Source organism: Tyto alba, unplaced genomic scaffold (assembly GCF_018691265.1).
Source record: "Tyto alba isolate M040663 unplaced genomic scaffold, T.alba_DEE_v4.0 Super-Scaffold_30, whole genome shotgun sequence".
Lineage (NCBI taxonomy): Eukaryota > Metazoa > Chordata > Aves > Strigiformes > Tytonidae > Tyto > Tyto alba.
The window spans coordinates 4715866-4740497 of NW_024881305.1; the positions used below are offsets into that span (position 1 = coordinate 4715866).

Genomic DNA, 24632 nt, shown 5'->3' on the forward strand with positions numbered 1-24632 from the left:
CTCCCATTTCTCCAAACTGTTCTGTGCTGTGGTCTCATCTGAATGTTGTACGTCAGATGGCTCAGGGATGAAATGTCAGATTGGCTGCTGCTTTGCTCCGTCACTGCTGTCGAAGCACTTGAGGTTTGAAATTAAATGTCAGAGGCATTTTGCAGAACACGGGAACCAGATGTGCTCCAAGGTGGTGTCTGGGAAGAGCAGAGCGGCTTAATTACCGACACTGACTCTTCTTGGGAGATTTATTTCTGGATTTGGGCTGACAGCATAAGGACGTGGTCTTGGAGAACCACTGCGGGGGCTGCCTGGTGTAAGGGCGAGGGATGGAGGACACGGTGTCTGGCAGCTGCCCGCACGTCATGACGGGCTGTAAGGTGATACAACAGCTTGAGGGCCCTCGGCCAGGCCCTGGGGGAGAGCTGGTGTCTGTAAATACAGCTCACTTACGGGGATTAATCATCAGCAGGCATGTCCCTGCCTGGTTGGTGACACCGGCGTGTTTGATCTGGTTACAGACTGGGGGGGAGGTGGTGTCCGGGGACCTTGGCTGGGGGGGCGGTGGTTGAAGGGGACGGATCAGGAGCGTTGCTGAAAGCAGCCAGAAGGATGAAGGTGACTGTAAAGGGGGAGCAGAACCTCTACACGTGGGGAAGCACCCGTGGGGCTGGAGCAGGTGGTTCCCCACGGACCTCAGCGTAAGGTGACATTTCCAGCTTCTCCGGGGGTGCATTTCTGTGCGGGCGGCTGCACAGTCCCGATCTGTTCCCCGAGCCCTCTGAGGAGGCACAGAAGGACTTGCCCCACGATGCTGCCCATCGGCTCCTTGGAGCTGGTCGCAGCCCTCGGGGCCATTTCTGCCTCCTGTTCTCGGGGGCAAACCCCTCCTTGCTCCTTCTGGTAGCTCTTCTCTCAGCTCTTCTTCTGGGCTTACATCACCCCATGAAAATGAAAGATTTCATGCTTAAGTCCTCTTTCACCTTTGAATACTATAATTCCCAGTGGGGAATGTTCAGTACTTGAATAATTGCACCCATTCAGCCCTGAACAGCACCCACAACTGCGAGTGGGTCTGAAAGCGCCCAGCTCTGCCCCCAGCCTGGCCTTGCTGCCTGCAAGCTTCAGGACAGCTGCCCTAGAGTGGCTTTTCAACCCGAAACCCCAGAAGCATTCACCTTCCTTCTGGTTGTGCTACTAAAATAACTGCATTTCCCTGATGGAGGGAGTGTTCGGCTTAATAAAATCAAGGATGATCTGTACTAACGCAATTATTTTCTTTTCCATCTGCTAAATAAAAAAATCTTGGTGAATTGTTTTGAAATGAAAATCCGTGGAATAAACAGCCTCTGTTTGCAGAGGCGCAGGCAGGACCAGGGCTCTCCCGGGTCCCTGTGCCACCGCGTTTGCCTGGGGATGCTCCTGTGCTGCTCCCGCAGCTCACCCTTGTCCCCCGGGTTCACTGGTGGCAGTCACCGAAACCAGGGCACTGGGGACATTGGCTCCGGGCAGGGGCACAGCAGCTCTCATCAGTGCTGGGGACTGCTCTGGGCTGTGGCGTGGACCCTGCTGAGGCTGAAATCAAGCTTTCCTGCCCGTTAAAGGATTCAACAGGGCACTGAGAGTCCCTAGGAGGGAGTTAAAGGGTAATGGAAGGGTAAAGGGCTTTTTCCCAGGCTCTTTAGTGTTCACAAGTGACCAGGACCTCAGTAATGTGAGATAGAGACACAAATACTCCAATTAATTTAGTTACTAAAGTGGCTTCCTGGTACAGGAGCAGCCAAGGGCCGTTTAACCCCTGGGCCACCCGCTTGCTGCGGGTCAGCTCCTTTTGCTTCATTAACCTTTTCCCTGTGTGCCAGGGGGAAACCCTTCCTGCAGGGGCAGGGCGTGCGTGTCTGTGACGATGGGCGTCGTGCCCGTGGATGCGGCTTGTCCTGCCTGGCACCATGTGCGGGGCGGTGTAGGCAGCTCGTGTGGCACGTACCAGGTGAATAAGTCACCGTTTATTTTACAGTTTGAGGGTGTGAGAGATGCTCTGGGAAAGCCCTTGGCGTGGGAAGAGGAGAGGCTGGGCAGCTCTCTGAGCTCGTGGGACCCTGCGGGACCCTTCTCCTCCAGCTGTTTCTTTGTGACCAAATGTAGATTCAACGTCTTGCTGACCTTTTGAGCTTTTTAACTGAATGAAAGCGCCGAGGGAGGGGACCTTGCCTGGGCAGCATGTTCCCTGCCATGTCTTGCCGTCTCCGGCCATGGGGATTGACTGTGGCCAGCAGCATGTGTCACAGCTATTGAACCCTCGCTGCGGCCTCGTCCGGAGCGCTGCCGAGACGTGAGCTGAGACACAGCTCCTGCCTGGGTCACTGTCATTTGCTGTCATGAACGAGAAGCAGCCGCAGGAGGAAGTTGCTGCTGGGATAAGTCGCGCCTGATGCTCTTTGCAGGGTCAAGAGCTGCAGGCTGCCTTGGGAGCCGCGTCTGCGGTGCAGGGCGCGGGGGGGCAGCGGCAGCTCGCTCCTGCCTCCGATGGCTCCTCGGGCAGCGGGAGGTCAACGCTGGGGTCCTCTGCCCAAAGTGGCTTTGCCCATCGCCCCAACCACCCCCCCCTGAGCATCTGAAGGCGCATCACTGGGGTGGACGAGGTGCGGGTTATGACCAGTGCACCAGCCGGGAAGCAGGGTTGGTGCCCTTAATGAATTCAAGCCAGACCATCTCCCGGCCCTGTGCAATTAGAGAAGTTCATCTTCTTGCCTGTCTCTGGGTGTTGCATCCATCAAATTTACTAAAGAGGCTCAGCCTGCTGCAACCCCCCCAGGTCTGCGTGTTCCTCCTCGGGGCTGTGCTCTGTGGAGCAGACTTGAGTGGGAGCCCGAAGGGGAAAGGCAGCTTTTCCAGAGCGATTGCTTCATGAGCTGTCCTGTCCCCCAGTTGCTGTTTATAGCTATTGCTCCATCTGATTAGCAGTTGGTTAATCACCAGGGGCCAGATGCTGCCGTCCCTGGGAGGGGTGGCCAAGGGACACAGCGGGGGCACACATTAACCGCTCTCAGGCTGAGTGGCCCCCCCCTTGCTCTTACCTCTGTCGCGCTTTCCCCGAGCAGCGTGGGGTGGATGGCCTTGGAAAGGAGCTTTGCTGTGAGGGCAGGGGACAGGGACCCTGGGGGTACCCCACGCTCTCGGCCTCTCCTGAGGCTGCCGGGGGGGTTGGGTTTGAGCGTGGGTGCTGCTCCATCAGGAGCCAGACAAGATGCCCAGAGTCTTCTTCAGGGGCACCACCCGACAGCCTCTTCGGGGTCTGGCTGCTGGGACTCCTGCTTTGGCATAGAAATGGTGATTGAGAAGCTCCTGGAGGAGCCCCAGTATCACCCGCTGCCCGGTGAAGCGCTCACAGGTGGGATCCTGCGCAGCGCTAAAATGGGTGTTGTCAGTGTGCCCTAAAACTACCCCTTAAAGCTTCTCCTTGAGAAACCTTCCCACCTGTATTTTTTCCTTCTTAATCCGTATTTTCCACACCAGTTCCCTTCCTTGTCCCCCTTAAACAGAGCAACATCCTAATGAAGTTAATGACTGTCTATTTCTCCAAATAGGTTGTAATATCAGGAGAGTTGTTACACGTTTCTCCCCCCAAGAGGACGTGTAAAAATGACTGCTTTTTCATCTTAGCTGTAACCCACCCCACATTCCTTAAATGTTATGTCATGCCCAAGGTGCAGCCCATGCAGAAACGATGCTCTGGAGCCCCTTGGTTTTCTACCAAAGATAACTCCAATGAACTGTGGGGGTTTTTTGTTTAGTTTTGGTTTTTTGTTTTTTTTTTTTGTTTGTTTGTTTTTTTTGTTTTTTTGTTTTGTTTTGTTTTTGTTTGTTTTGTTTTGTTTTTTTGTTTTGGTTTTTTTTTTTTGTTTTTTTGTTTTGTTTTTTTTTTTGTTTTTTTGTTTGGGTTTTTTTTTTTTTTTTTTTTTGGTTTTGTTTGGTTGTTTTTTTTTTTTTCTTCCTCGCTCCTGCCAATAAAAGGAAAAGCTGCAGGAACAAGCGGCTCCCCGGGAGGGTGGGAGCTGCTTAGCGGGGCGGGTGTGACCCGGTGCCCCGCGGGTCCCGGGGCGGCCCCCGCAGCCTGCGGATCAGCTGCCGTGGGGCCAGTTCCCAGCTGCCGTGGGGGCACGGTGCAGGCGCGTGGGGGACGTGCAGGCTGGCGACAGCCACGTCACCGTCTTCCACGGAAAGTTTCATGTTTGTCCATTTTTTTTTTTTTTTTTTTTTTTTTTTCCCCCTGACTGTGACCGGTTTGTAAAGGTTAAGTGGTATTTTCTGATTAAACTGAGTTACTCCGATGATCTCAGCTCATTTCCCACTCATGCCATATCTTTTGTCTGACCTTGGGGTAACACTTAACCTCTCCGGACTAGAGTTCTGCTGTGTAATAGAATTGACAATATTTCCTTACATTACCAGAAGGATGGGATGATAAATTAGTTCACATTTATGTAGTGCCGAGATACGACTGTGATAGATTGAGTCTGTCCCTGGAGTTGCCCATGTTCTCAGTAGTGACAGGCAGCTCTGCAAGGGAATGAGTTGCCTCTTGAAGGCATAACCACTGTCTGTACTCAAATGCTGCAAAACGCTCTGAATAGCAGCAAGTGCAATTATCCCCTTCCTCCTGCATTTTTAAAATATTTCTGCAATTGGAGCCTGGGTGCAGCTGGTCCCAACTCGAGAGTGCTGCAGGAGGGAGGTCGGGTGAGCTCTAGCTGGCTGAAAGCTATGGAGACAAGCTAAAGTATAAATCCTTACTGCTGGCATCAGCTCTAAAGTTCAGGGGATTGACAAATTCATTCCCACTTCCCACGTGTTGCCGTATGCGGAGTTGGAGGGATGCTGCCACGGCTCTTCCCGGTATGTGCTGGTGGGTGACTTTAGGAAGCCATCCTTGTTCCTGGTGATATCACAGCGCTTTCTCTCAATGCTTGTTTGTTTTCTCGGTTCTTTTAAAATGCATACGGCCTGCAGGGCTTGGGATTGAAAACTCACCCACGTGCGAGGCAGGAGGGTTACAGGCAGTGAAAGGAAAATGCAGCATACGGCAAAAATCCCGCGGAGGAATGAGGGAAGAAACCAGGGGCTGCGAGAAACGGCCTGTGCACGTGTTCCTTAAAGATGTGTTTCTTAAAGATGTGCTGAAAATGTAATGGGAGGGGTATCTGGACAATTATCCCAAACAAATAGGTCTGCCTGGAGTTTTTATGGAGGGTTGGCACTGATCGTGTCAAAAGTGCCTGTCTCTGCAAGCATTTGCTGCTGCAGGGTGTGCTTTGTAAAATGCCCTTTTGTTCAGAGGACAGGAGCAAAGATGTGTTTGGGGACTCCTTTGAGGTTACAGGGGGTATGGAAAATGATTGTCAACAGACCCTGGACCATCGATAGTCTCAGCCTAGGACCCGTTTCCCACGACAAGCCTGACTTTCCTTCTTGCCTGTGATTAAAGGGTACGCAGCTCTGAAGTGTTAGTTGCTGAAAGGATAGGAATGATGATTTTTAAGGGGGAGAAGACAAGATGCAAATGAATTTGCTGGTGTTTGCTCTGACAGTTGTTTCGCAGAACAATTGTGAAAGCCGTACCCAACCTCAGGAACAGACACAAAGCGCTTCTCTCTCCTCCAAACAGAGGCAAGCGGGCAGCGCTGCCCTCCCCACGCACGGCTGGCTGTCCCCAGGAAAGGGCACAGTCCATCCCTCGCGATGGAAACGCCGAATGAGCACGTCTTGCCTTCGTGATCATTTCTTTGCTGCTTCGTGATCGTTTCTTTCCTTCTCTCCAGTGACTCCTGTGCTGTAGTGCAGCGTTTGCTTTGCAGGGCTGTTGATGCATGTTTGCAGGGAGGCGGCTGTACGTACATCAGTTGCTGGTGCGTGTCTGCATACGACCAGGGAAATGAAAAGGTGTTTGGCTATGTCTGTCGTTATTGCACAGGTTTCGTGTTGCAGGGTGATGCTCCTCTATGGGCTGTCAGGGTCGGCTGGCACCTGCGTGGTGGCTTTTACCAGGTGTGGCAAAGTCCCACCACTGCCAAACAAGAGGGGGGTATTTATTTATGGCCTGGATGTCAGCAACCTGGAAACCCATCTGATGTGTTAGGTGTTGGGGGGGGGAAGGCCATGGAGAACCTGCACCAGAGCAGGAGCAAAATGAGGCTTTTAGTCACTGTTAGGGAATCACATAGATATATTCCCTTTAAATCAATGTTTTTTCATTATCTGAAAACAAAAGGGTTTTCTCTTTGTGGAAACATTGCTCTCTGCTATTCAATCAGTGGTAGTTAAGCAGCTGAAATGCATTAAATGTTGCTGCAGGAATCTTCTTGGGAACACTAGCTGCTCGAATTTTACTGTTCCTCTCACAACCGTAAATAAGGATAAATGCCTAATTGCTGCTGAAAGCGTCCTGCTGGACCTAATGAGCTGATTAAAAACAATCCTTCATTGTGGACTTATTTAATTTTATTTAACTTCAACCAGAGATTCCCCTTGCTTACCATTTCTATGTCTGCTCTACAGGTCTCCGTCTGCCTCAGAGAGTTCATGCCTGAGGTGGTTTTGCAGGAGCGGGGCTACAGGGAAGGGATTTGTTTCCGTCGTTATTCCGGGAGGCCTCATTTCATTAAGCTGTTGAAAAGGCAATGAATTTCAGCCCTTCCCTGGTGTTACTTGTGCTTCTGGGGGAAATCCTCAGGTTCTGCTCAGTGTGCCCAGCTTCCCTGGGGCGGGATGAAGGACATGCCACGTCTTGTGGTTTGCGGGGATGTGGTTTGGGGAATTATGACAAAGAGCCACCTTTCGACCAAATCAGCCTGGGGGTGATTGGGGTTCTGGTTTCTGCTGCCCTGGCCTGGAGCAGGTTCTCACTGATGGCTGCATCTCTGCAGCAAGAGGGAGATATTTTCACACATCATTTGCCCTCCAGTGCTGCGAGGCCGCGGAGCGCTGAAGGAGGAGCCCAGAGCCCAGCTGGAGGAGAAGCGAGAGGATTCCGTGGCATGTGGTTCGTGTTCTGCTAAGGAGCAGAGCGTGTGGGCAGCCTCGTCCGCCGCATTCTGCTCCTTGCTCCCACCTCTCCTGCCCATACCAACCAAAACCAGTGGGAAACTTGGTGCTGAGCAGATGGGAGCTCTGGCTCGCCAGCGTAGGGGGAAGCAGGGATGCTCCAGGGCTGGGATGTGAGGATTTGCTAGCACAGCTCTCCACCATCTGTGAAGAGAAGAGATTTTCCCCATCTCAAGGCAGGGAGGAAGCAATGTACATGTTAAATCGACATGTGCCTGGAGAAATAGAGAATGAAAGTTTCTTCTGTGTGGCTGTGGAGGTTTGTAGCTCTGCCAGGCTGGTGTACAGCCCGCTGTGCTGGCTTGGCGTCCCCGAGGAGCTTTGAAGAGAGGAGGCAGTGCCTGCAGAGAAACCCTTCTCTTGTGGCACCATCCACAGCACTGCTGATGCTGGAACGGGGCTCTTAAGAGATGGAGAAGGACCTGAAAGAATTTTAAAATCTGATTTTATTTTCTTTTTTCCCATCCAGTGCAGATTTTGAGTGGCTTACAGACAAAGCACTTGGATATGTTTTCTGGTTTAATTACTGGTATGTGAGTGGTGTCTTTACATAAGGAGAAACTTGAGAGTGTGAAAGCTGCAGCAGAGCAGGGCAATGACCCAGTAACAGCATACGGGCCAGGTATAGTTTCAGTGACATCCCATTTACCACATGGCTGTTCAGATCATCAAGGCACATTTGCAGGGTGGGTGCCATGATCATCAGCACCTCTTGGGGGGAGAGGGTGTCGTGGGGGGCTTGTCCCTGCTGGCAGGGACACGTGGGGCTCCCTGGGGCCAGGCTGGGCTCTGCCAGGCCACACGAGCATCCTCTGACTCTTTGTACCTCCTCTTGACTCCACCAACCGTTGGGGCAGTTGCTTGCCTGCTGCGCTATCGTTTGAAAATCCAGATTTGTTTGGAAAACATTTCACAGTGCCACAAAATCACTCTCTGTCCTTAAAATAGAAGAGAAAACCCATGATGTCAGGAGACGATGCTTTGCCCATGTGTTTTGTAATGCAGGATGTCCTATGCACAGCAAGATGTTTCCTTCTGGAAACTTCTTTTTCTTTCAAGCTGATTTGTTTTGACTGCTGCACAAGTATAAAATCTGTGGCTAATCTGGAGAAAGCGCAAATCCTCTCCAAAGCTTCCAGTTCCCATCCTGGTCACCCAGCCCTCAGCTGGGGCAGGCACTGCTGCCATTGAATCCCAGCATCTGTATTTTCAGCCCTGGGACTGATTGTCCCATCGTGGGTGTTTCCATCATCCCCAGGTGTCTGTCCCTTTTTTATCTCTCTTGCATTTAATTTTTTCCCTCCAGTGCCTGTTCAGAGAGAGTAGGGAGAGTCTGAGCAGAGCAGAGTTAAGGTTGCACATCCACCTCTTGATTTCAGATGCTCCCCATGTTGTGTGGATACTTGGTTGGATTTTGCCAAGAGGAGCAGTCTGCAGTTTTAAAGGCCCTGTGCTGGGGTTGTTCATGCTTTTGTCCACAGAAAAATGTATTTGCAAAAGCATCTGATACCTCTAGAGGATGGCCTGGGCCAAGGTCTGGGATCTATTTCTCAACCCAGACTAACGGTTTATGAGAAGTGATGTTGCAGTAGGTCACGGGGGGAAATGGAAAGCACCAAAAAGTCTGAAAAACATTTCTGAACTCGGGGTAAGTATTTGGAGAAAAAGGCATCCAAGTCTGTCTCATTGCTGTCTTGCCTGTAGCTGGAGGGAAGTGGAGCAGGGACACGGCTTTTGTCAGTGCTTCGGTGCAGGTTCAGCGCTGGATGAGAAATGCATTTAAGTAGTTAAATTCATATTTGTTGGCATCACAGTCTTGCAACTATGTGTGTGAAATTTTGTTCTGCGTTGTGTTTTTAGTGAACATTACAGGCCCAGATTTCAGATCGGTTTTGAGCCCAGCCAGCTCAGAGGCTTCCTGAGCATCCCCAGACTCATCCATCCCACCTCCACCACTCCAGCCATCCCATTAGGCAGCTGCGGATATGAGGTTGATGGACTCATTCTGCTCTTTGGGCAGGAGTCAGATCTTGTCTGTGTTGCACAGCGAGGTCAGTGATTAAGAAATGCAAAGTCTGGGAGGAAGAGGTGTCACCTGCCCCTTTGCATGGGCCGTTTTGGGTTGAGTCAGTCTCAGAAGCAGATGAAGAAATCAGAGCTTGAGGACTGTTGGCATCCCCCCTCCCACACCTCCAGCCCTCTGTGCTGGGGGGGATGTCCCTGTCCCCGGGCGAGGAGCAGCCCTGACAATGTGGGCTGTGTTCTGCGTGGCCGGGGGCTGGTGGCACTGCCTGTCCCCAGCGCCCACCTACACGCGCAGGCGCGGCGGCGGCTCGTTCCCGATGCGCGGCGAGTCGCACCCACATCTCCCCCCGAGACAAAGGGACCCTGGAGGAGCCCGGCGTTTGCTCTTCTAAAAGCAGGGGCGCATTTCGTGTGTTCCCTGTCGTGGGTTTTATTATTTGCCCCTGGTCCGTGGCGTGTGTGGTCGCCTGGGCTGCCCTCCCTGGCCGGTCCCGCGGCACTGGGACCACCCAGGTCATTCCCACGTAGCTCTGCCCGTGATTTCGGGCCAGAGCCGCTGCGTCCCTGCTGCTCCCTTTTGCAGCTCAGCAGTTATCTGCAAATTTACCTCCTCCTGATATGCACAGCCCTCCCTTTTACAGTCCCAGTGCGTGTGATGGTAGGATATACTCCTCTGCATCATTAGATGCATAGATGCCTCTGTGTGTGGTGTATATACCAGTGTTTGGGCTCAGCACCTTCTGTACTCCCATTTAATGCAAAATGCATGTATGTACAAATATGTCCCAAGCATCTGTGCCAGGAACCTACTCCTTTGTGTCACGGCCACTTCTTTCACACTAACTAGTAGCCCAGTCTAAAGAAAATAATATATTCTTCGCTATTCAGGCTCCAAGCAGCATGTAGCAATATGTGCTATTTAAATGCCTGCTGTCTTGCACCTTCCCTCCCATACTACATCTGTGAATGAAGAGGGGTTCAAAGCTTTTTGTGGTAGTGATGTGAAGCATCAGTATGCGAGCATAGTAAGGACACTAGAAATCTTAGCCTTGCTAAATCTCTGGTTGCAGTATTGGCTGATTCAGTTCATAAGTCAGACTTGTGCTTAGTAACAGAAAGGCATAAAACCAGCTGATCCATTACTCATTTTAAGCTGTAACTGGAGAAAATGAACCGCTTTAAAAAATGAAGGCTACAGATCAAAATGATGTCTTCCCTTAGACAGAAAGCTAAAGAAGTAATTTGAAAAGCTTTGTTCAGCATGACCTGATCACAGGACTGCAGAAGTCCCGGACATGACTTTAATTACTGGCCCAGTCCTATAATTATTCTGTCCTTCAACTATTTTTATTGCAACAGCTGGATTGGAAAATCCTTAGAACGAGCAGAAAAGATCAAAGCAACACGCCTCCTCCAAGCCCCTTCACAATCTACAATCTGTCATCTGGTGTAACTGGGACACACTGGGACAACAAGTTCCTTCGGGCTTCAGCCCAAAAGCGAGACCCGGGGACCCCAGTCGCACCCGAGCGGGGTGGTGAAGGGGGGGCTGGATGGAGAAACCATTAAGCACATCTTGTTTTCCATAAGGGCAGCGGGGGAAAAGTGACCTTAAAAGTCATCTTGCAGTGGGTTTGAGCCTGTCTGGGATTCAGGAGAGCTTCCCGGGCCATGTGTCAGGGCTGTTTATTTTCTGTGACATCTGCTCCTCGCTGGCTCCCAGCAGCGTTCCCTGCGGTACCCGGGCCCCCCCCCCAGCAGCCCCGCGCTCGCTGGGTTTTGTCTGTTGTGCTGGGTCCCCCCCCTCTCCCTCCCGCATTTCCTTCGTACCGGGAACAGCTGAAGGGGTAGCAGCATCCAAAGCTGCAGCCCGTGATTTATATTTCATGAAGACGGGTTCTCCTTGCTTGCCAAATGGCTTCTCTGCCTGGCGACATCCCACCCCGGTGAAAGCCTGTGCGAGGGCCGGGGAGGAGCAGCACGAAGCAAGGCTGGGGATTTTCCACTGTTTGCTGCCCTGGCGTTATTTTTGTTCTTAGCCAAGAGAGCTGTCAGCACAGCCAATGCCCTTTTTATAACTCTCTTTCAGAGACTTGTAACTCAGCCGTGATGCAACCTGTGCACCACAGCAGCCTTTCTAAGGGGGCTTTTGTTGTGCAGGCGAGATAATTTATCCTCCTTTTTGCTCCTTTTTTAATCCGCATTTAGTTTGTTAACAGCAAAATAAAAGGTTATGTGCGTGGAAAATGCAAATGGTAACCTGGCAGTCCCCAGGAGGTTTGGATGGGTGCCTTTGGGAGCCTGGCAGTGCTCTGCACATCTGGCACCAGGGACTGTCTCGGGAGGAAAACAGCTGGAGCCCTGTTGGAAACAGGCTTATTTAGAGACTGACTGGGAGAGATCCCACCGTGCCCTGACTCCTGCTAGAGCTGTGCCAGCTCGGTGACAGGCTCTTTGGGACACAGGGCAGGTCTCCAGAGCCAGCTCCCTGCTATTTCCAGGCTGCATGCATAGGCAGGGCCCATCCCGGTGCTGCGCCAGAGGGAGCAGATGTTTGCTGGGTATTTCTTCTGCATAAAATACAATTATTTTTTGAAAACAATAAATAATCCTTTTTATTTTATCCTACTGGGACTGTTTGCTGCTTTTGTATTCAGTTGCTCTGAGTAACTTTCCCTTGGTTCCATGGGAAAGCATGGTCCTCCTTCTTCCGTCCAGGAGGTCTCTCCAGGGTTTGAGACCAAATAATCAACCCCATAAGGCTGATTTTCTGCCAGCAGAACAACCCAGGGGTTTGGAGGACAGTGACCACGGGTTTGTACCTGGGTCACCAGAGCCTGGAAACTATTTCTGGCACTATTCACCCCTCCATCCCTCTACACAAATATTTTTGAATTGGAAACACTCTCTCTCCACAGTTACCAAAAGGAAGATGACAGAAATGGAGCTGTGAACAGCTCAGTGACTGCTGGGTTTGTGTTTGTTTTGCAGCTGAGGATCCATCTGTGCATGCCACTGGTCTGCTCGCCTTGGGGGACGCAACTGAGTTCCTAACGCTGCCCAGGCGTCCAAAATGGTCATGCAAAGACACCCCCTCACCTGCGCAGGAATAGCATTCGCTCTCTACCTTCATCACCTCGTCAGCACCATCGAAGTCCCTCTGGATTGTAAGTTCTAGTTTACCCCTCTAAAAACTCCCGCTGAAATGGTTGAGGAGGCAGAGTGAAGATGTGCACAGCCCAGGCTGCTTTCCTGGTCCAGTCCAAGGTTTTCTTTACTGTTGTTTGTTTGGAGCCGTTTTTCTTTTTAAACCATATGCCCTCCAGAAAGTCACCAAAATTACTCTCTGATTTAGCCAATCTAGCTCAAAACCTGAGCAGAGGACTTGAAACCACATATCAAAATGGAACAGAGCATCTGAGCCAATCTGGCAAGTCTTCAGCCTGTTGATTTAAGTGAAGCATCCCAGGACTTCTGGTGTTCCTATGGGGCAAGGGCAGGTTTTGGGAAGCTCTTTTGTGGAGGACATGAGCTCATTGCTAGTCTTATCTGGTAGATGCTGCCACAAGCTGACACCTAGGTCCTCGAGGGCAGCGGGCACCCAGGCAGATCCTGCAGAGCAATGTGATTTTTCTCTTTCTCTGTTGAGACTTTTTGGTTAATTATAAGATGGGTCTTATGTTTTATTCAGAAGCACAAGAGCTGGGGGATATGGAGTGAGGACAAAGGGAGACATGGGCTGATGTTTCTGCTGAATGGGCATCTTCAAGCCAGCGTATGGGAAATGCATGACTTGTCTTGAATGTACTTGAGATGGGGGTTTGTACTGAGAGCTGCTCAGCCGCTGTTCTGGAAACCAGTTTCATAATTTCTTTGCGTCCCAGCTTCCTCCTGTAGCGGCTGTAGATAACCATCAGCCTGTCGCTGCAGGGAATCTCTTCCGACAGTGCAATGCACAGAAATCCTGCAGCGAGCGGTGCATTAATAGAAAAAGCACAGCTTTTTGCCAGGGTCTAAATTCAGGCTGAAGTGCCAGGGTTCCTCTTGATAAGAGAAATTTCTACTCTGTTGGTTGTTGCTCTGTGGAGTCCTGGGTGTGCCGGCCGTAGCCGTGGTACCTCAGTTGATCCCTGACTCTGGGCAACAAAATGGGAAGGAAAAAATTGAGGCAGTGGCTTTTGGCTGAAATTTGGAACTGACTGAAGAGAAAGGGTGGAAAAAGATCTGATTTGTGGAGGGGAATAAATGCTTAGAAGCGTAGGGAGGGGGTCCCAGACTCGAGTGCCTGCTCTGCTCCATTCCAGGTGATTGTGGATGAAAATATCTATTCCCCTGGAGTCAGCACTGTAACACACACAGGTCACTCTTGTTCCCAGCAATGGGAATTTTATTTGGTGCACACAGCTCAGTGGTTCCTTCAGGCCTGGCTTTGTCAGCACCTATAATATTCTAGAAATGGGGGCAGCTGGCATGGAAGTAGGGGCCAGTGCTGTTGGGGAAAACTGAATGGGTTTGCAAACAGCTGCCTTCTGCCATTTTTTGTGCTTTGCCTCAGGAAAGGAGTAGTTTTGCTATTTAAATGTAATGTGACCTTAGAAAAGTAAGAGAAATGCTGACAGCTGGTGGAGGCAGCCTGCAGCAGCTCACCGTTTCTCTGGCCGCCTCCTCCTCCCTGCTGCAAAGCCCCGAGCCACAGGAGAGCATCGTCCCCTCCAGTGCTGGTATGAAACTGGGATCATAACTAAGAGCATCCTTTCGTCATCTTATCCTGACCGGGTCCCCCGCATGACAGATACTTGTAAATAATGTGCACGGAGGCAGCTGTGTGCAGCAGAGCCAAGGGCAGGGGGGTCAGGACCATTTCCCATTCCCGGGTGAGGGTTAGGGATCCTGCTGATGTCTGTCCCCGCCAAACAGCTCTTCCCAACCTCCCTTGGCTCTTTTGGACACGTGGAGCATCAGCTTCGTTCTACTTCCACCCCAACCTTCAGAGCTGTCAGGGGGTTTGCTTTCAGCTCCTGTTTAAGCCACCTGGCGATCAGGGCTCCCTTACCCACAGCTCCTCTGTGAGACTGAGCTAACGGAAGCATCGCCTGCACTCGAACGGCTGCAGGTTTGACCAGGTGGTGTGTAAAGAGCCCCAGCTGCTCCGGCTTTGTGCAAGGGCTGACAGACGTGCAAATCCCAGGCTCTGTGAATGTACGGGCTCTAGTCACCACATACCACTAGCTGTGAATGTCCCCCCCACTCCCCAGAGATCAGCTCCTTCGTCCAGGGGCCGGGGTGTGGGCTCTGCCTGGTCCCCAGCTGCAGGAGGGGGCTGGGAAACCCCCCCACCACTCCCGGTGGGGCTGAGATGCTGGGGGGCACCCACCTGCCCTTGCTGACACAGCTCCGGAGTCAGAGATCTCCCCAGGGAGGTGTTTTGCTCCCCAGACCTTATGTTTTAAGGGCAGAAGCAGCTTGGGAGAGGGCAGATGCATGGGCAAAGCCTCAGGGTCCCCTCACGGCAGAGGGAACAGCCCTCACTCACCCCCTGTCAGGGGGAGCTGCACTATTTGCTCTTTCTTTTAAGCTTGCCGAGGTGCTTTTTCCCTGCCCCAACCCTAACAAGTCGTCTTCTTTGGATAAAATCCTGCCTGCCCCTGTCCTGGGGCAAGGGCGTATATATCTCCCTAAATTACAGGCATTTTCTCTGAGTTTGAGCATCACCTAAAAATCCAGCTAAGGGTTTATCAGGCACGTATTAGCCTCTCACATAGGGGGATGAAACTGGGCGGGGGGGTCTGGCCATAAGGGAAGGGGGGAACATTACTAACTCCTGTGGGCAACCCACTGGACTGTGGGGCTACCAGTGCCCGCAGGCAAGTGGTGCAAGTATGCCTGTGTCCTCTTTTGTCCCCCCGAAAGCCCCTGCTGCAGAGGCAGCTGACAGCTAACAGGACCATTCAGCAGCAGATTCTCCCATGTGGACAGTCAGTAGGTAGATTACAACATGTTTGAATCATAAAATGATTTGTGTGTAGTTTTTGCAGGCCCTACAATAACTATTCATGCTTACGTTTGTGTACATGATGCCTATAAGTTTGTTCTTCAATTAACCTGTTTTCTTTTTTTCATTATGCTTGCACTTTGGAAATAACAGCAAATATTCAGAGTGAATGTAAGTGTTCCCCTCACCCTTTGTGTGTACGTGTCCATCTCCTCTGCATGGCTGAAACAGGGCAGGAGGGGGTCTGCACCGAGCAGGGGGTCGCACCGAGCAGGGGGCCGGTGGCGGCTGTTGCTTGGCACAGGGTGGATGTGGCAGGGCTGGCCGGAGTCAGGACAAGCTCCTGCACAGCCAGGCTTGGTTGGGAGAGGCCCGGGAGGTGCTGGAGCTGCCTGGGGGAGGGAGTGCTCAGGCTCTGCTGCTTCCCTTGGAACAGGCCTAGGCGTCTTCGCAATGCAAATATTGTTTCTGCGGAGGCTTGTTATTGCTAACGCCACACCTCAGAGGAGAGCAGGCTCCCTGGCCTTGCATGAGCACACGTGCCAAGCTCAGCTCCACGTACTGACACATTTGCAGCATTGCTAGCTCTGCCCTTCTGAACACCAGTGCTGTGCTCCTTGGGGGTAAATCTGGGAGGTTTTGAGCCTCTTTCTTGCACAGGGACTACCTGTAAACATCTTCCAGTGGCTCTCTGGCTCCCTGCCCTGGCTGCCCTTTCTCTTTGAGGTGCACAGCCAGGATTCCTTTCAGTCTGATTCAAATGACCTGAGGTAGCAGAAAGCTGTAATTGTGAAATTACTTAACGAGACCACGATAGCAAGTGAGAAATGGGGGCTTCCTGGTACCAAAAGGGAGTCTGAACAGCACCAGTGGTCTGAGGGGTGATGAGCAGCACTCCCTGCAAATGCTCATGGTAATTTCCTCAGGTGTTGAAGGGCTTTAAACCACAAACCACACATCCAGCCCGGGGAAGAAGCTGAAATCCCATCAGGATCTGCTGCAGGACAGCAGAGAGAGGTTTCACCTTCTTTGTGCAACCCTCCTCACGGCTTTTCGTTTGCTTTGCAGTGCCTCAGCCCCCCACAATCACCAAGCAGTCTGTGAAGGACTACATCGTCGACCCAAGGGATAACATCTTCATTGAATGTGAAGCCAAAGGGAACCCCGTTCCCACGTAAGTGCATCTACAGCCCTTGTAACACTGAAGCTCTGCTGCTGTTGGTTACAGCTGGCTCTGGGGGAGCTCCTCTCCGGGCGAGCTGTGCCGTTTGCACCATCAGCTAATCCAGCCGTTGGCTTGCACGGCGCAGGTAAGGATCTCGCTGGGTAATTATGGTCCATGGTTACAAACCCAACCTCTCCCCCGTGCTTGCAGTTTTTCCTGGACGCGGAACGGGAAGTTCTTCAACGTGGCGAAGGACCCCAAGGTGTCCATGCGACGGCGGTCGGGGACGCTTGTCATCGACTTCCATAGCGGGGGACGGCCGGAGGACTACGAGGGCGAGTACCAGTGCTTCGCCCGGAATGACTACGGCACTGCTCTCTCCAGCAAAATCCACCTCCAGGTTTCTAGTGAGTAACAGCAGTGGCGCAGAGCGAGCAGCCAGCAGCCCCGAGGAGAGCAGGGACTATCTGCATCGTGTGAGATTTTGGAGAAGAGACATGGAGAATAACCAGTGCTCAAACATCTCAGCTTGCTTCATCTGTTCCCTGTGTCGGGACGTATCCAGCCACAGGACTGAGAGAGGAAAGCATGGGGGGTTATAGCTGCAGCTAACAGGGAAATACTCAGTATAGATTTAAGGGAGTCTTGCACAGGTAGAAATGAAGTTTGCATTGAGGCTGCTCCGTTGAAACCAGGCCAGGTCCAGTGGGAAGGGCTCTGCAAAGTTACTACCCTCCCTTCCTCACGCGGTGTCTTTACTTCTGGTGGCAGAGTCTCCCCTGTGGCCCAAGGAGAAGGTGGATGTGATAGAGGTGGATGAAGGCGCTCCGCTCAGCCTGCAGTGCAACCCGCCGCCCGGCCTGCCCTCTCCCGTCATCTTCTGGATGAGCAGCTGTGAGTGGGGGGGAACCCCCCTTCCCGCCTGGAACCCTTTCCCTCACCTGCAGTGTTTATTTAAAGCAGCTATGCTTAGGGTCGTTACTGCTAGTTCAGGGCTTGGAGGCACCCGTACGTGGCCGGGGGCCGGGGTTTCTCCTGTACGCAGCCCCCCGTGGGGGTGGCTGGGCTGCTCTGAATCCTGTTTTCCCCCTGCAGCCATGGAGCCCATCCACCAGGACAAGCGCGTCTCCCAGGGCCAGAACGGTGACCTGTACTTCTCCAACGTCGTGCTGCAGGACGCCCAGACCGACTACAGCTGCAACGCGCGCTTCCACTTCACCCACACCATTCAGCAGAAAAACCCCTACACCCTCAAGGTGAAAACCAGTAAGTGTCATGGTGATAGCACGGGATGGGTCTTCCCTGCCCTCTCTCAGCAGGGTTTTCCTTCCAGACATCTTTCTGTCCTTGACAGCACTGAGACCAAGAGTGGCTTCCTTCGTTTTGTTTAGGGTAGCACAAGAACCAGTTTGGATGAGGAATGGAGGTCCTCAGACAGCTAACTCGGCACGGAGGGGTGGCTGGTTTCCCTCCAGTGCCTCGGAGCTTTGCAGCTTCATGAGTCGAGGGCTGCAGAGGTAGCTTGGTGCAGGTCTCACTGGGTCTGTGCATCCGGAATGAACTGGGAAGCATTTCAACACAGACGGGGCATTCCTTCCACCTTTAGGGAAATGTATAATGTCAAGCGATCTTTCCCTAGTTCGAAAAGCTGGAAGTAGCCTTGGTTTGCTCCAAGCTTATGTTTACTGTGCTGGTTCTGCGCAGGGGGATCAAGCGTGTGTTAACCTTGAACAATTCAGGATTTACCTGCTGACCAGGAGCTGCTGTTTCGCTCCTTTGCTCTGGGACGTGCTGACAGGAGGGCTTGAGCTTTTGGGGTCTGAGTGTGTGCATGCGGGACATGCTCAGGGTGGGCAGCGATCTCGGTTCCACCATGGTGACGAGCATCATCTTGGGGGACAGGAGGAGCACGTGCATGGTAAAGTGCCTTTCCACGGGCAGGTCCAGCCATGAACAGCCTCTGCTCCAGAAACGAGACTAATTGAAGGAAGGCAAGTTCCTGATTCTAACATATTTCATGGCAGCTGGCTGGTGGGCATGTTGGCAGAGGGGACGAGCTGAGCGCTGCAGGACATGAAGCTCTTGAGTTGATGCAGGTCCTGCGGAGCATGGGCTCTCTTTTGGTGGGGGCATGTGTGCACAGAGCACTGGCACCATCAGCAACCGACACAGAAATGGCAAAACCATTTTGCAAACCCCAATTATCACCCAATCTCCCGTTCCCAGTAAGGGCAGAGTGGGAGGAAGGGGCAGTGCGTGCAGGCAGATGCAGGGCTGTGTTTTGGGGAGCAGGCTCTTACCCAAAGCAGGCTCGAGGCGCTCCTGAATCCAGCATTAGGAGCTTCATTTGATCTCTCGGGGGCTTAAACTGGAAGTAACACTATTAAGTAACCTGAAAGTGATGTGAGAAGCAGACAGGGCCTGCAGTGTTTTGCACTTTTATTGTAACAGCTTCTCCTCTGTGCAAAGCATGAGTAGAAAATTGGCAATATAAATACTATAAATAGGCTTTTGCTAACCGGGGGGAGTGTGCGTAGGTAATTCATTCTCACTGTTATTTGTCTGTTTACAGAGCTGGCCAAACAATGTCAACGTTTACCTGTGAGGGAAGGACTAAGTTCTAAATTAGTGTGAGCTGGAGAAATTCTGGCAGAGATCTGTGGTCACTTGAGCCTCTAAAGGCTCCAGCCTGACATATTAATTAAGCTTTAGAAAAAATGTGGAGGAAATCCTGGAAGATTTCTGTGCAGATAGATACAAGCTCTCCCTCCTGCTACCCTCAGATGCCGCCACAGTGTTTTGCTCCCAGGCTACGCAGAATTGGCTTCCCATTACACTTAAAGACCCCATCTTTAAGTTTTCCTTTGGAAATGTCTGCTGTATTTTCAGATGCCAGTGCCACCCCGTGAGCCCCCCAGAGGCCCTTACAATTTAAAGAACTGTGGCTCTAATTTCTCATCTGTCATGATACAGAAAATTCTTTACATGTACAGTGTTCAAAGGGGACGAGCTTGGATTTGTCTCAAGCTGTTCAATCATCTCAGCCTTAAGCCATGAGTGTTGGCTGTCCTTAAAAAAAGTCACCAGCTGCTGAAAAATCATTGCATGGGATTGCCATGGCTTTGGATGCAAGAAGAGAAAAATACAGAGGCTTGGGGGAGTGATACAGCCGTGCTTTTCCCTGCAGAGAGTTTATCTAGTGTTACCCAGGTTCAGGTAGCTCTTGGGCATCTGCTGGGCTCTCAACCCCCTTGCACAGAGACACAGTGTGTGGCTGGGGACTTACGGCTCAGGGCAACAACTATATGGTAGCCAACAGAGCCTCTCCCTCTCCTGTTGGGCAGATGATACCGTAACAGGGCTGTGCCACATCCTGCTGGAAACCAGGGCGTCCTCAGACCCCAAAATGATATTTTGGGTAACAGTGTGAGCGGGCCAGGGTGGTGCCTCCTTCCCCCACCTCCTCGCAGAGCGTGAGTGGCAATTAGCTTTCTTCTTCAAGTATAGGTGGTTGTCAATAAACGAGAGCAGTGTGTTGTTGAAGAGCTGGCGTCTCGCATGTAACACAATCTACTTTAATTACCTTGTAATTAAAAGGGATTTTACAGCAGATTATGCTTTTAGAGCCTAATTATTATTTTTTTTTTTTATTTGTTCATCTTCACCATGCCTTTCTGCATCATTACACTGCTGCCTAGCTGTGTCCAACCTATGCTTTATGCTGGGAAAAAGTTGCTGGAATATATTTCCCTCATAGTTAAGAAACAGAGAGAAAAAACATTTTCTTCTCCAAATTGAATTGATTTTTTTTTTTTTTCAAAGATACAAATATCTTTATAGTGAAAAGAAAAACACTTCAAGGAAACATTTATGATACAATTTTCATACATTTATTTGTCTTCCCATCTCGTAGGAAAAAAACAGCCCAGTTTTCCTTTATTGCTGTGTTATGTTGTTTGTCCTGGAAGGCAGCTGTGCTCAGAGTGCTTTTGTATCCCTGCTGTTGCCTGTCCGCATTGCTCTTGTGTTTCGGGAAGTTATTTTGTTTTCTGTCCCCCTGCACCGCCTGTCCCCCTGCCCGCTTTGTGGCACTCGGTATGCTCATGGTCTTTTGTTTATTGCAGAGAAACCCCATAACGAAACGTCTTTACGAAATCACACTGACATGTACAGTGGTGAGTCAACGCTGGCTTCTGGACACCTTCACGATTTAACCCCTTTCTGCCTAACCTGACTTATCTCCCGCGCTAACCGGGCAGCGAGCTGCCGCGTTCGCAGCATCGCCTGCCCTTCGTCTGTGCCCACGCACCCCCGTGTGTGCCCCTGTCCCCCTTCGTGGGTTGTGGCCTCAACTTTGCAAAAACAGATGGGACAAAACGAGCCAGACAGCGTCAAAATCCACTCGAGGTTTTGACATCTTAAAATTATCGAGTTTTAGGTGAATTAACGGGATATGCAGAGCCCACCTTGAGAGGCATTTGGATTAACAGGATCTGGCCCAGGTGAAAACGTCTGCGTGGCTGAGCGAGCCCAGCTTGTGGCCTCGCTGAAGAGGTGGCTTATCCTCAGCAAAGGCTCATGATTTAAAGATAAGACCCACTATCCCTCTTCTCTCTGTATTCAGAAAGGGCATCTATTATATTTGCAGCTAAACACAGGCAGTGACAGGAAAGAAAAAAACCAACCAACCAACCAAACAAGAGTGTTTGGTTTTCTTATAAGCTGGGTGCTTTGTTTCTTTGTGGTGAGGTTGTACATCTGTTGGATGCTTTTGCAAGGTTCTTGCCCTTTGTCTGGGCAGGGAGATCACCTCGCTGGGAGAAGCCAATCCCAAACCCATAAAATTATGCTTCAGACACAGAACCATGTGGCTCCCTGGGGTGTGACCGCTGCCCTGAGAGTAGGTTGGAAGCACCACGGATGTGATGGTGTGATGGTGGAGTGCGAGGAGAGGAGGACGTGCCAGGCGAGGGCACTGGGTTTGCTGGTCCCAGCGGGCAGCCCGGGCATCCCATCCCCACCGAGGGAACCGAGGTGTTGGCACCTCACCAGGAGCAGGAGCTTTCGGAGGATGCTGGAGAGCTGGGGAAGGCTCAGCAGAGGAGCCAACCTCAGAAGAAGTGGTGGTGGCAGCAAATGGGCTGGGCGTAGTCTGAAAATGTTTTTAGAAATGCCTGTGAAAGGGGATTGCTTCAGTGGGAACCGCGTAAACTGCATCATGCCTCAACGAGAGGCAGGTGAGAGGAGTTGCCTTTCACAGGCATGCAGGGCCAGGGACAAAAGAGAAAACCAGTGGTGAGCTCTCCTATAAATATATTTTGCACCTCAGCAGCATAAACGATGTTGGCATTTCAAAGAGAAAGCCTTCACACTGGCTGGGCACCACTTCTGTGTTCACAGATCTCACCAGTTCAGGAGGGAAAGTCACTGTGGTGATCGTGGGCTTCTTGATCTTCTGCTGCATGTCTTTGTTCAGGGAAAAGGGATGATTAATAGTCACTTGATTAGGAAAATGAGACCTTATCTGCACAGTCTTATAGATTTCTCCAGATTTCTATTTGTAGGTGCGTAGGATAAACTGCCTGCTGTTTGCATTGTTTGGGCTAATTCCACTTTTCCTCTGGAACACGCTGGATCCAGGGGATTCAGATCACCCAGTCATGCCCCTGTGCAAATCTGAGCTCCAACCCGGCAATTTCTTAATAGTTAATGAACTGGTGAAAAAATTCTTACTCTTGGCCCTTTTTCTTTTTGCCAACCCCGTGTTTCTCCCTGGAATGACCTGTCTGGCCGTACTGTCCACTGGAACCAGCCGCAGCAAAGCAAGGACTTAGGGGAAGGGGAGTGGGGATGACGGAGATCAGTCTCCCAAGTATTTTAGGTGTTTGGGACTTGGGGCACTCGGACCCTCTACCTTGGGGTGCTGGTCCCTATGGCACGGGCTCGGCTCCAGCTCCAGCTGGCAAAGGGCAGCTCGACAGGACGGGAGCAGCAGGAGGCTGTGAGTCCCCTTCCCGGGCGGTCTGCGATGGGTGACATGTGCCCGGCCTCACCTCGGGGCCGTGGGACCTGCTGGCGTGGCCGTGGGGCACGAGCAGTTTGGGGGACGTTTGTCTCAAACTGAACTCGAGGGCCAGGTTACTCACGGGGGATGCAACCAAGCCCTTCTCCCCACGGCTTGTAGCGGGTGCAATGATTTCCTTGCTTCAAAGCTCAATTGCCTAAGCAAACTCTCTGCAATTATGAAGGAAAAATGATCTAAAAGGATTAATTGAATATTTTATTAGCGGAAGTTTCTCGCCTTTTTTTTTTAAATGGAAATGAAAGTCTGTTTTGTGCTTTTTTTTTTTTTTCTTTTCTTTTGGCAAACCTGCTGGATGTTTTAAAGCTGGCTAGCTGTGCAGGAGGGGAACAGATGGGATGTGTCTGGATGTGCATATTCCTATTATCGCCTTTCAGTAGAAATGCGAGTTGATGTACAATTTTCAAATGCCGTCAGGTCAGAACTGTGGGGAGGGGGCACTTGGCTGCTCCGGGGTGAGAAGTGGCTGTTCCTGGGATATTCTGTTCACAGCTGAACAGGTCCAGTTTCATAGAGGCAGGGACAACAGCAGCAGTATATTGGAAGCAGAGTCTATTTTTGAGCAGAAATAAATAACCATGGGATTTATTTTTCCAGTTCTGTTCCATCCAAAGAGATGAGTGAGATGTCGCTATTTGTCTGAGAGCTTCCAGCTGTAGCTGCCCCAAGTTCAGAGCTGGAGCAGTACCTCTGCCTGAGAGAATTTCTGGCCGCTCCCTAGTATAAATAGCAAAATATTTATTAGTAGTGCTGTACTAAGGCAAAAAGCTTATCAGCTATGCAGTGGTGTTGTTAGGTTTATTAAACAAGTGGATAGGATACTAATTTATCTCCCTTATTTTTAATTTTCATCATTAATATATGGCTCGTAAAATTTGGCTTGCACTGCTGCTTATCTCTTCTAGTTACGCCCCGGGCTCCTGAGCAAATGGGTTCGTTGTGAGAATGAAGGTGCCAGCCTGTTCAGACAGGCTGCAGACCGTTGGCTAATAAAAGCCAGTATTGGCTTATAAACTAATATCCAACTCTCCTAATCACACGAGAAGTCCGTGAGTCTGGCCGGAGGCGTGGGAGCTGTTGATAACTACTGGCTTTAAACCCAGCCGCAGGCTCTGTCACCCCCACAGAGCCCCGGCATGGGTGGGCTGGTTTTAACCAGGAACGAGATCCTCGCCAGAAGCAGGCAAGCAGACAGCGGCATGCGCCTGCCCAGAGACCTGGCCCTTCAGGGTAAGGTCAAGATTTGCCTGCCCTGGTAATCCATTAATCAAATAATTGACTAACCCGCTGACGAGCACATGCGGACTGGTAACCTTTGGGTGTGGGGAGTGGTGGGATGCGTGTGTGGCCGTGTTCTGGCAGCTGTGGAGTCATTTCAAGGACAAGGTTTAACTCCTGGGGTTGTTTTTTTTTGTTGTGTTTTTGTTTTGTTTTGGTTTGGTTTTGTGTGTGGTTTTTTTGTTGTTGTTGTTTTGGTTTTGTTGTTGTTTTTTGGGGTTTTTTCCCCTTTTGTTTTTTCCCCTGGTCCCCAGCTTTCCCTAAGGCCAGCTGATGGGAACTCCATGAAGAGCCCCTGCCCTCTCTCCTCTCCTCCTTCCCAGCCCTTTTCCCCTTCCAGAGCTCAGGTGGAGGCTTCCCAAATAGACGTGGGCAGCCCCAAAAGCCCCGTGGCGCTGGGCACACCTGGCTGCCTCCTGCTCGCTGAACGAACGAAGCTTTTGGGGCAGCAGGAGAGGGCTTGGTCTGCACCCCAAGATCCTGCTCCTCCCCACGCATCACCTCGGTATTAGTAGTGACCCTGTGCCAACCCTGCCCATTCTGTCCCTTTTCCTAATCTCATAACCTTCATCTCTGCTACTGCTGCTTTCAAGCCCATCTCATCCTGTTTTGTCCTCACTGATCTAAATCTAGTTTAACAATTCCACTTATTAATGGAATTTATTCCATTAATATTTTTTTTTCCCCTACAAAGAGACCTTTGCTGTGTGTATCTGTAGAGAGTTGTCTTGTATGTCTTCCCATGTTTTTTTTCCCCGTTGAACTTTCCTGTCTAGTCCTGAAATTTGTCATTTTGGTCGCTAATTTGTTCCTTTCCAAAGGTCCTTGAGGTCCTGCAGCTCCTAGTAAGGGTAGCAAACCTCCTTGGTGCTGCTAAAGCCCCAGACAGCGCCGAGATCCTCCATATTTTGGAGATGTCTATGGCAAAGCAGCTCAGTTGTCCGAGTACACCCATCCTGTGCCCGTTTGCTCCTTTTGTCCTTCATTACACATTCTGT

At 51.1% G+C, this 24632-nt stretch overlaps 1 protein-coding gene across 28 annotated transcripts in view; it reads left to right on the top strand.

Moving 5' to 3' along the window:
• The window catches only part of NFASC (neurofascin), a 94439-nt gene that overhangs the window by 26257 nt on the left and 43550 nt on the right, over positions 1-24632 (top strand). For 14 of the 28 annotated variants that reach the window (XR_006166028.1, XM_042800172.1, XM_042800171.1 and 11 more), the window contains exons 2-8: positions 12109-12284; positions 15263-15280; positions 16178-16283; positions 16485-16681; positions 17046-17168; positions 17370-17540; positions 20399-20449. Coding sequence is in view for 27 of the 28 variants with exons in the window: in XM_042800172.1 (XP_042656106.1) it covers positions 12191-12284; positions 15263-15280; positions 16178-16283; positions 16485-16681; positions 17046-17168; positions 17370-17540; positions 20399-20449 (760 nt within the window). In the remaining variant the exon portion in view is untranslated. The remainder of the gene's footprint in view (positions 1-12108; positions 12285-15262; positions 15281-16177; positions 16284-16484; positions 16682-17045; positions 17169-17369; positions 17541-20398; positions 20450-24632) is intronic. The other 14 variants (XM_042800195.1, XM_042800176.1, XM_042800181.1 and 11 more) reach the window with 3 other exon arrangements.